This window comes from Jaculus jaculus, chromosome 2, assembly GCF_020740685.1.
Source record: "Jaculus jaculus isolate mJacJac1 chromosome 2, mJacJac1.mat.Y.cur, whole genome shotgun sequence".
NCBI lineage: Eukaryota > Metazoa > Chordata > Mammalia > Rodentia > Dipodidae > Jaculus > Jaculus jaculus.
The window spans coordinates 118,161-130,267 of NC_059103.1; the positions used below are offsets into that span (position 1 = coordinate 118,161).

General features: G+C 44.0%; 1 protein-coding gene across 3 annotated transcripts in view; it reads left to right on the forward strand.

Moving 5' to 3' along the window:
• Znf394 (zinc finger protein 394) overlaps window positions 1–12,107 on the forward strand; it is a 31,342-nt gene that overhangs the window by 14,373 nt on the left and 4,862 nt on the right. The window contains exon 3 of one of the 3 annotated variants that reach the window (XM_012952262.2): window positions 4,452–5,529. The exons of 1 other annotated variant lie outside the window; for it this stretch is intronic. In XM_012952262.2, the coding sequence (XP_012807716.2) occupies window positions 4,452–5,524 (1,073 nt within the window). In that variant the 3' untranslated portion in view covers window positions 5,525–5,529. Of the gene's footprint in view, window positions 1–4,451; window positions 5,530–12,107 lie in introns of those variants that run through there. One more of the 3 variants, XM_045143832.1, reaches the window with a different exon arrangement.

Consider the following 12,107-nt stretch of genomic DNA (forward strand, 5'->3'; position numbering starts at 1 on the left):
TGGCCTCAAACTCACAGCAATCCTCCTACATCTGCCTCCCAGCTAATATTTTTAAAAATACCTTATGTAAACCAGGTGAGGAAGGATGATGAACAGTTCTAAGATAGCTTGGGCTATCTAGTAAGACACTCTCAAAAGCAAACAGAACCTGGGCATGGTGACACACTCCATAGTGAATTCCAGGTCAGCCTGGGCAAGAGAGAGACCCTACCTAGAAAAACAAACAAACAAACAAAATAAATAAATAAAAATACTGAGCACATAGGTACAAATCATCCAGTTTTATCAAATAGTATTTGATGAGCTGGAGAGATGGAAAAGCACTTAAGGCACTTGCCTGCAAAGCCTAATGACCTAGATTAGATTCTCCAGGACCCACATAAAGCCAGATACACAAAGTGGCACATGCATCTGGAGTTTGTTTGTAGTGGCTAGAGGCCTTGGCTCACCAATTCATTCTGTCCCTCTCTCTGCTTAAAAATAAATAAATAATATTTAAAAAATTAGAGACAGGTGTGGTGGCACATGCCTCTAATCCCGGCACTCAGGAGGTAGAGGTAGGATTGTTATGAGTTTGAGGCTACCCTAAGACTACAAAATGAATTCTGGGTCTTTGAAAAACCAAAACCAAACATACAAAAAAAAAAAAAAATTAGTGTTTGGGCTGGAGAGATGGCTTAGTGGTAAGGCACTTGCCAGCAAGGCCAAAGGACCCAGGTTTGAGTCTTCAGTACTTACATAAAGCCAGCTGCACAAGGTGGCTTATGAGTCTGGAGTTCGTATGTAGTAGCTGGAGGCCTTGGCATGCCCATTCCCCCATCCCCACTCTATCTGCTTCTCTCTCTCTCTCTTTCACCTTCTCTACTTTTTTTTTTTTTTTTTTTTTTTTTTTTTATTGTGGTTTTTCCAAGGTAGGATCTCACTCTAGTTCAGACTGACCTGGAATTCACTATGTAGTCTCAGGGTGGCCTTGAACTCTCAGCAATCCTCCTAGTTCTGCCTCCCAAGTGCTGGGATCAAAGGCATGCGCCACCACACCCAGCCCTTTCTCTCTCTCTTAAATAAACAAATTAATTACTTTAGCCCAGGCTGACCTGGAATTCACTTTGTACTCTCAGGGTGACCTTGAACTCATGGTAGTCTTCCTACCTCAGCCTCCTGAGTGTTGGCATTAAAGGTGTGCACCACCACCACACCTGGCTTTTTTTTCTTTTGTTTGGAGACAGTGTCTCATGTAGCCCAGGATGACCTTGAACTCACTATGTAGCTGAGGATGATCTTAAACTAATCTGCCTGTCTCCACCTTCCAAGTGCGGAGGTTACAAGTATAGGCTATTAATCCTGGTTTATGCAGTGTTGGGGATTGCGCCTAGGGAGCCTTGCTTGCTAGGCAAGCACTCTGTCTACTGTGCAACATCCCCTGCTTCCCATTTTAAAACAAGATCTCACTAAGTTGCCCATGTTGTCCTTGGATTTGAAATCCTCCTGCTTCAGCTTCCCAGGTAGAATGGGATTTTAGGCCAGCACCATCAGATTTGTCTTTGTTATTTAGCAACAAAAACAATCTAAAACCAGGCATAGTAGTGCCTGAGTACTGAGTTACAGGTGTATTTATTTATTTGTGAGGAGAGAGAGAATGTGTATGCCAAGCTGCTTGCCGATATAAATGACTTCCAGATGCATGCACCAGTGTGCATCTGGCTTTAAATGGGTACTGGGGGACTGGAGAGATGGCTTAGTGGTTAAGCACTTGCCTGTGAAGCCTAAGGACCCCCATTCAAGGCTCGATTCCCCAGTACCCACGTTAGCCAGATGCACAAGGGGGCTCATGCGTCTGGAGTGTGTTTGCAGTGGCTAGAAGCCCTGGCATGTCCACTCTCTTCTCTCTCTCTCTCTCTCTCTCTCTCTCTCTCTCTCTCTCTCTCTTTCTCTCTCTGTCTGTCGTGTCTCTCTCAAATAAAAATAAAAACAACAAAAACATTTAAATAAATAAATGGGTACTGGGGAATTGAACCTGGACCAGCAGGCTTTGACAGCAAGTACCTTTAACTACTGAGCCACCCCTCACCCCACCCTGATTGTCCTTTTATACTTTTTTTTTTTTTTTTGAGATAACGCCTCACTCTAGCCCAGGCTGATCTGGAACTCACTGTGTAGTCACAGGCTGGTCTCAAACTCACAGTGCTCATCCTACCTCTGCCTTCCAAGCGCTGGGATTAAGTGTGTGCCTTCCAGTGGTTTCTGACCATAACCTTGTTGAAGAAGATGGAAACATGGTGCTAGTTATTTCCATGCACTTGGGGAGGCTGAGGTGGTTAACTTCATCATTACGGTACTCACCAGCATTCAAGCCTTCCTTAAATGGCACTTGTACATCTACATTAATTCATCTTTACAAGCTCTCTTTTCTTGGTTTGTATTTTACACCTTATGTCCCCTGTTTTTGTTTGTTTGTTTGTTGTTGTTTTCTCTCGAGGCAGGGCCTTGCTCTAGCCCAGGTTGGCCAGGAATTCACTATGTAGTCTTAGGGTGGCCTCAAACTCACAGTGATCCTCCTACCTCTGCCTCCTGAGTGCTGGGATAACGGGCATGCACCATGATGCCTGGCCCATTTGTTTCTTTCAAATCTCAGGTTTAACATTAATGTTATGAATAATTTTCAAACCAAAGTATTGTATAAGTAAGTGTGTGCTTTGTTCTCCTGGATGTTCTCCACGTATCTGGTCTTCTCTGAATAAAGTCATCCATTTGTTGAGCCAAAAAAATAAAACAGGGCTGGAGAAATGGCTTAGCAGTTAAGGCAGTTGCCTGTAAAGCCAAAGGACCCAGGTTCAATGCCCCAGATATGTGTCTGGAGTTTGTTTGCAGCAGCTGGAGGCCTGGGCATACCCATTCTCTCCCTCTTCCCTCCTCTCTCTCTTTCTATTCTCTCTCTCTCATAAATAAATAAAAACCAAATAATTGAAAAAAAATTTTTTATTAAATTAATAAATAAAAAGTGCATGCCTTTTGACCAGTCTCAGATTGACCTCTTCCCAAGAGGTCACCTTCAATTATTGTAGTCATCATCTCTACCTGTTATTATAACTCATGTGAATGTAGTTTCTCTGATGCATACATCCATCATTCATGGGCTCTTGACTGCCCTTCCAGCTATGCTTTGCAGGGCTCCTTCCCACACAGGTAGTGCCGAGGGAAGGACCAGGCCTGCTGGTTCCTCCCTAGGGGTTGAGGGGATGATGAGCGTCGGACGACTCAGAAACCTCTCCTGGCCACCGGAGAAAAACCACACTGAGTCGGGAGTCTTTGCAATGCAGGAACAACTCGCTTTATTACTCTGAGCAGTTGCTTATATCATGTTGGGGACGAAGGTGGGGATTTTAGGGTGGGAGAAGAGGTAAGGGCCAATAGTAAATTTTAACTATTAAAATGGTAAACCACGAGGAAGTAGCAGGCCAGAAGCCCTTAGGCATCCTGCTGAGTCATAGCTGGCCAGAGACAGGTCGCCAAACTTTAGCTAGGCTCAGGAAGTTCCACTGGGCCTCACGCCTGGGCCTTTCAGGGCCCAACATGCTTTTCTTAGAACTGTGACATATAGCAGTTGAATGGGGTCATGGAAGGTGAGGCGCTCTGGTGACTATAGGCATGAGTATGAGAGGAGAGACACATGTTTGTACTGGCAAAAGTGAGCAGTGCTGATGATTAGCTAAACTAATGTTTTAAATAAAATTTTATTTTTTATTTATTTGAGAACAACAGAGAGAAAGAGGCAGATGGGGGGGGGGGGGAGAGAGAATGGGCACGCCAGGGCCTCCAGCCACTGCAAACAAACTTCAGATGCATGTGCCCCCTTGTGCATCTGGCTAACATGAGTCCTGGGGAATTGAGCCTCCAACCAGGGTTCTTAGGCTTCACAGGCAAGCGCTTAACCACTAAGCCATCTCTCCAGCCCAACTAAACTGATTTTTAAAAAATTATTTACTTAAGGCTAGGTATAGTGGCGCATGCCTTTAGTCCCAGCACTTGGGAGGCAGAGGTAGGAGGATCACCATGAGTTTGAGGCCACACTGAGACTATATAGTGAATTCCAGTTCAGCCCGGGCTACAGTGAGACCCTATCTCAAAAAAAAAAAAAAAATTATTTGAGAGAGAGAGAGAAGCAGATACAGACAGAGTAAATATGGGTGCACCAGGACTTCCTGCTACAGTAAACACCTCCAGATGCAGGTGCTACTTAGTGCATGTGGCTTTATGTGGGTACCAGGGAATCAAACTCAGGTCCTTGAGCTTTACAGGCAAGCACTTTTAACTGCTGAGCCATCTCTCCAGCCCCTAAACTAATTTTATTTAAGGAATTTAGCAAAAAAACATAATGGAGCTTATTAGGGTTTGTTTTCTATTTATTCTTGTTCAGGGATGAAATAACAGCAGTTTATCTTTTAATGTTTCAGGTTTGGAAACTAGATCTGTGAACACAGAATTGATTCCAAAGCAAGAAAATTTGAAAGAAGCAGAGCTACAGGCATGGTCACAGGGACTGTTCCAGGGGAAGGACCCTGCACTTTCTGAGTGTGGTGATACCCATGAGGACAGGGTAGAAGAACAGCCGAGAGATGCTCTGTCACCGAAACTCGAAAGTTCCCTCGAAGAGCAAGGACTCCCCAGCATGTCACATCTCACCACTGCTTCCAAGGAGGAAGGAATCTTAGAAGACAATGAATTTGGGAACAGTGCTGGCCTTATCCTTGGTCAGCATATTCAAGCAGCAGAAACAGTTATTGATGGTGCTGAACATAGGACGAAATGCAAACAAAGTTTGGATAAGGTGAAATATCACATAGTGGAACCTCACAACTCTGTTGACAGCAGAGACAGTGTTTGTCATTTGGGGCTTTTTGAACCACAGAGACAGTTCCACCAAGAAAGACCTCATAAATGTGGTAGCTGTGAGAAGAGCTTCAAACAGCGCTCATACCTCTTTAAACACCAGCGGATTCACACAGGCGAGAAACCCTATCAGTGCCAAGAATGTGGGAAAAGCTTTAGTCAGAGTGCTGCCCTTGTTAAACACCAGCGTACACACACAGGTGAGAAGCCATACACGTGCCTAGAGTGCAAGGAATGCTTCCGACAGAGCTCACATCTAATTCGGCACCAGAGGACCCATGCCCGTGAGAAATACTACAAGTGTGAGGAATGTGAGGAGCTCTGTCATATTTCTAGGCTGTTTAAACATCAGAGACTACATAAAGGGGAGAAACCCTACAAATGTGAGGTCTGTGAGAAGAGCTTCAAACAGCGCTCAGACCTCTTTAAGCATCACAGAACCCACACTGGGGAGAAGCCCTATGGGTGTTCTGTGTGTGGGAAAAGCTTCAGTCAAAATGCAACTCTCATTAAACACCAGAGAACTCACACTGGAGAAAAACCTTATAAATGTCTTCAATGCGGGAAAAGCTTTAGACAAAGTGCACACCTTATTCGACACCAAAAAATCCATCAAAATAAAGTCCCATTTCTTTGACATACTTTTGCTTGGTCTGTGTTTATTTATTTATATGTTCATTTATTTGAAGGCAGAGAAGAGATGGAATGGATGTGCCAGGGCCTCTAGCCACTCTAGCTGATGAACTCCAGACACATGTGCCACCTTGTGCATCTGTCTTTTTGTGGGTACTGGGGAACTGAACCTGGGTCCTTTGAGTTTGCTGGCAAGTACCTTAACTGCTAAGCCATCTCTCCAGCCCATGGGCTGTGTGCGTTTTTTTTAAAAATATTTTATTTATCTATTTGACTGCCCCGGCCAGCGGGGAGTCAAACAAGGACCCGAGGGGAAATTAACCTGGATGAGAGACAAGAGACACAAAGAAGGAAACCAAGTCTATATTCTGATCAAGGTCTCTGAATCTTTATTTTTTACACAGTGGTTATATAGGGGAAGAAAAAGGGGGGAGTAAGCTGGATGACATGATTTAGGGCTTTGGAATTGTCAGGAAACCTAGAGGGGATGTAATCTAGTCTTGCCTCAATGGCTTAACATCCTGAATGCACCAGGCTTCATAGCCTGACCATAAACTGGCCTTTTGCAAAAGATAGATTCTGTAAGCAGTCTGCTGACCGACATTCCAGAAGTATCTAGCAGAAAGCTGGATGGACCAGTTTTCTGAATAATGAGTCAACTTAAGAACAGGCCCAGGCAAAATAGAGAGGTGTTTGCTCTATGGCTCCCAACATCTGACAGAGAAGGAGTGAGAGAGAGACAGAGAATGGGCATGCCAGGGCCTCCAGCCACTGCAAACAAAATCCAGATGCATGTGGCCCCCTTGTGCATCTGGCTAACATAGGTCCTGGGGATTTGAACATGGGTCTTTTGGCATTGTAGACAAATACCTTAACTGCTAAGCCATCCCTCCAGCCCCATGTTCTGTGTTTTGATCACATAAGTGTTTCTTTGTCCAGAAATGACATTCTTTTCAGTCATTCATAGGTTATATTTTCTTAGACATCTCACACAAGATGGGTTAGGTCTGATTCTATTCTCAGTATATTTTGAGAAAGAATTTCAGCCAAGCGTGGTGGCACACATCTTTATTCCCAGCACTTGGGAGGCAGAGTTAGGAGAATTGCTATGAGTTCGAGGCCAGTCTGAGACTATCTAGTGAATTCCAGGTCAGCCTGGGCTAGAGCCATGCCCTGGACAGTGGGGAGTCGAACAAGGACTCGAGTAGAAGCTAACCTGAGTGGGGGAGGCAAACAGACACAAGAAGAAGATCAAGCTAGGTATTTGTCAAGGTCTTGAAGGTTTTTATAGGGTTGTAGGTGGAAGGAGTCATAATCAGGCCAGAGACCACAGGATTACTGGCTAAATGCAATTTATTTGTTTCTTCATCAATTACCGGCAGCACCAGGAGAGGCTATCTCCCAGGCATAATGGCTCCTTCATTTCTGGTAATAGATCATTAGATGAGGAAATAGAAACTTAACTTGCTATATGGCGGTTTCTGTCAACATGGCCGAGGTTTGGTTCATAGCTCCCAACATCTCCTCCCTTCTTTTATACAAAAAGAGGGGGAGGCCCGCTTTACAGCGGTGGGCATTAACCAACTGGGGGAGTAGGGACCCGACTCCTCCCGTGGGGATGTCTTTTTCCCACAAGTTTTGGCCCTTGGTACCTTTTGGGGAGGGGAGGCAGGACCTATGTGGCCAGAGAGTGAGGCATGGCCTTAGTGATAATGGTTATGGTACCAACCTCCATGTAAGTCAGGTTTTTTTCTCAGGGAATTCAGCAGTCAGAAGGGGACCTTCCCTTGCGGTGCTTTGCCTCACACCCACATTGGTGCCCATATTGCACCCACTTCATTGTGAGCCGACATGCATAGGTCTGAATCCTATGCAGCTCCCGTAGGAGTGGTAGCTACTTGGCCATGACAGGTAGACCGCAACAATAGCAGAGGTGTAGAGGACAGCAGTATAGTAAATGAGTACAGAATGTAAGATCAAGGGAGAGTGACAGCTGCAGATGGTAGGCCTTCAATGGCAATGCCTCGATCCGCCAGCTCCAGTCTGTGATAATGAATCTGCAAAGGCTGCATCTTTTTTTTTTTTTTTTTTTTTTTGGTTTTTCGAGGTAGGGTCAGCCCAGGCTGACCTGGAATTCACTATGGAGTCTCAGGGTGGCCTCGAACTCACGGCGATCCTCCTACCTCTGCCTCCCGAGTGCTGGGATTAAAGGCGTGCGCCACCATGCCCGGCAAAGGCTGCATCTTAATAGCATTAATCTGGTGACGTATAAAAGACATGATGTTATTTATAATAACAGGTCTGATTGTGAGTAGGAGAATTAAAATAAGTAGAGGTCCTTCCAGCTTTGTCTTGTCAGGAAGAAAAGGAGAGTTTCTCAGGGAACTATTTTTTCCCTGGATATGTGAGATGTCATTGGAGGCTCATCTCGCAGCATTTTCTTTGGTGTAAAACAAGCATACTGATCCTTGGCCCCAAATGAGTACTGGGTCTGGGCCATTCCATTTTAAGGTTAAAGGATCTTTCTACATGGCTTTGGCAAAGGTATTTTTTGTGTTTGTGTGCCAAAAGTGGATCAGCAGCTGACTTTCCCTGAGTGTCAAGGGTTAAAAAGTTTAGGACAAACAGGGCATGATGAAGAATGTTTTGGGGGAGTCTTTTATGGGATATAAATCCCCCATTTTTAACTTTTGGAGGGTATGTTTAATAGTTTGATGGGCTCACTCAACAATTCCTTGACCCTGGGGATTGTATGGTATGCCTGTAATATGTTTAATTTGTAATTGATGACAGAAATTTTGGAATTTTTTTCCAGTAGATCCAGGACCATTATCAGTTTTAATAATTTAGGGCTTTCCCATGACACCAAGGCAATTGAGTACAATAGTTGCCCCAGCCAGTGGGGCTTCAACAGGAGCACAGACCCTAGAACACCTAAAATGAATGGGACAAGAGACACAAAGGAACCTGACAGCAAGACAGGAGTCTGATTAAGCTGCAATTTTTATTTTTCTCAGGGCGCCTTTTATACAGCAGAACAGGGGAGTTTGTCAGTAGTTTAGGTATTGCTACAATTCTGTTTTGACAGGATAAAGTCTTAGGCCCAAGTCCACAAGATTAATGACTTTAACAAACAGCTGCAGGCTTTGTGACTTTCCAGAACAGACAATTTATCACAAAATGGAGTCATTACTCAAGATAGAGGCAGTTTTGGTTGCCTAGTGCCCAGAAGCCTGACCATAAACTGGCCTTTTGCAAAAGATAAGATTCTGTAAGCAGTCTGCTGACCAAGGAGGCCCAGGCAAAATGGAGAGGCTTTTGCTCTATGGCTCCCGACAAATAGTCTTTAATTTAATTGCCTAAAATTCGTCGCTTACCTCAAACGGATCAGTTTCACAGGCAGGCTTTTTCTGCGTCAATCACAGTGTGGGTCTGTATTACAGGTGAATTGCCAGCAGTGACCACTATGCGGATCTTCACTCACCCCACTGGTGGGGTGGCGATCCAATGGTGGGGATGGCCATCCACTCAAGTGATGTTCAGGTTTTTTCTTTGTACCCCGGGCCCCATGTTCAGGCACCACTTGCCCCAGCCAGCGGGGAGTCGAACAAGGGCTCGAGGAGAAGCTAACCTGAATGGGGGAGGCAAACAGACACAAGAAGGAGACCAAGCTAGGTATTTGTCAAGGTCTCAAAGTTTATTTTTACACATAGGTTTTTATAGGGTTGTAGGTAGAAGGAGTCATAATCAGGCCAGAGATCACAGGATTACTGGCTAAATGCAATTTCTTTGTTTCTTCATCAATTACTGGCAGCACCAGGAGAGGCTATCACCCAGGCGAAATGGCTTCTTCATTTCTGGTAATAGATCATTAAATGAGGAAATAGAAACTTAACTTGCTATATGGCGGTTTCTGTCAACATGGCCAAGGTTTGGTTCATAGCTCCCAACAGAGCCAGACCCTACCTCAATAAACCAAAAAATATATATATATATATTTTTTAGCTGGGTATGGTGGCACATGCCTTTAATCTCAGGCTGCCCTGAGACTATGTGATGAATTCCAGATCAGCCTGGGCTAGGGTGAAAACCCTACCTCAAAAAAAAAAAACAAAAATCAATCAATCAATCAATCAATAAATAAATAAACTTTTGTTTTCAGAGATGGCTCAGCCATTTAGGCACCTGCCTGCTAATCCTAATGGCCTGGATTGAATTTCCCAGTATCTACATAAAGCCAGATACACAGAGTGGAGCATACATCTGTAATTCATTTGGCGGCTGGAGGCACAGATGCACTTATTCACTCACTTTGTCCCTTCACTCTATGTCTCTCCCTCTCGCACATAAATATATAAATAATAAAAAATTACATTAGTAGCTAAAATTAGTTTATCTTAGCTGGATGTGGTGGCATGCACCTTTAATCCCAGCACTTGGGAGGCAGAGGTAAGTGGATCGCCATGAGTTCAAGGCTACTCCGAGAATACATAGTGCATTCCAGATCAGCCTGGACTAGAATGAGACCCTACCTTGAGAAACCAAAAATAAGGGATGGCTTAGCAGTTAAGGCATTTGCTTACAAAGCCAAAGGAACCTGGTTCAATTTCCCAGGACCCATGTAAGCCAGATGCACAAAATGATGCATGTATCTGGAGTTTGTTTGCAATGGCTGGAGGCCCTGGTATGCCCATTCTCTCTGTCTCTCTGTCTCTCTGTCTCTCTCTCTCTCTCTCTGACACTCTCAAATACATAAATTTTTTTTTAATTTTTATTAACATTTTCCATGATTATAAAATATATCCCATGGTAATTCCCTCCCTCCCCACCCCCACACTTTCCCATCAAATACATAAAATTTAATTAAAAAATAATAATAAAATAAAATTAGTTATCTTAAGTCAAAAGGCACAAAATAGGGGCTTGAGAGATGGCTTAGTGGTTAAGGTACTTGCCTGTGAAGCCTAAGGACCCATGTTTGACTGTCCAGATCCCACGTAAGCCAGACACACAAATATGAGGCAAGCACAAGATTGCACATACCCACTAGGTGGTGCAAGCATCAGGAGTTTGATTTCAGTGGCTGAGGCCCTAGAGTACTTTCTCTCTCTCTCTCTGTCTCTCTAAAGTAAAAATCTTGCTGGGTGTATAATCCTAGCACTCGGGAGACAGGTAAGAGGATCTCTGTGAGTTTGAGGCCACCCTGAGACTGCATGGTAAATTCCAGGTCAGCCTAGGCTAGAGCAAGAGCCTGCCTTGGAAAGTGGGGGGGGGGGGGGAGGGCGGAGAACAACACCTGTGAGGAGTCTGTGGTGACTTGTCCCGACACACCTGTGTGGAGTCTGATGGCATGTCCTAAGACAACTGGGTATGAAGGCTGTGACCCAGTAGACAGTCATAGTACATTGATGGATTCTGAATTTTAGCACATTACTGAGAGGCTGTAAAACTATGCAGTGTGGAGTCTCATAGGAAGTAGTAGAACACTGGGAGCATGAATTTAAGAGTATGTCTTATCCAAATGTGGTGGCACATACCTTAATCTCGTTACTCAGGAGGCAGAGGAGGAGGATCTCCACAAGTTTGAGGCCACCCTGAGACTACACAGTAAATTTCTGGTCAGAATTTCTGGTCAGCCTGGGCTATAGTGAGACTCAAACTTGAACAATAAAAAGTAAACAGTAAAAAAAGATAGCTTAGTGGTTAGGCACATGGCTGCAAAGCCAAAGAACACAGGTTTGATTTCCCCAGGACCGATGTAAGCCAGATGCACAAGAGGCACACATATCTGGAGTTCCTTTGCAGCAGCTGGAGGCCCTGGTGTGCCTATTCTCTCTCTCTCTCTCTCTCCCTGTCTATTTCTCTCTCAGACAAATAAATAAAAATAAAATATTTATTTTAAAAAAGAATTTCAGTGAGGAATAAGCAGGGAGCCCTCCAAAAGATGAGGTGGTACCATATACAAGATGTTGAAGAACTAAATTCTGCCCTCGTCTTTACTTCCACCTCTACTTTTGGACAAAGCTTGCCCCCTTCCATTACCACCCTAACAATTTATTTTAGCCAGGCATGGTAGCACACACATTTAATCCCAGTACAGGAGGCAGAGGTAGGAGGATCACCATCAGTTCCAGGCCAGCCTAAGGCTACATAGTGAATTCTAGGTCAGTCCAGGCTACACTGAGACCCTACCTTGAAAAATTTATTTTAATCACTTAAGAGTTGTCTTTCTTAGGTGATATCAAAGGTTTAAACTACTTCATGATCCTGAAAGACACTTGATAAAGAAACATTCTCTCAAAATGTTTTTTTAATATTTTATTTATTTATTTATTTGGCAGAAAGAGGAAGAGAGAGAGAGAATGAGCACGGCAGGGCCTCCAGCCACTATAAACGAATGTGGGTCCTGGGGAATTGAACCTAGGTCCTTTGGCTTTGTAGGAAAACACCTTAACCACTAACCTATGCCTCCAGCCCTCAAAATGTTTTACAAAAGGGTGTCTGGGGATTCAAACTTATGTCATCATGTTTGCAAAGTACAGAATTTACACAATGAGCCTTCTTTTTGTTGTTGTTGTTGTTGTTTT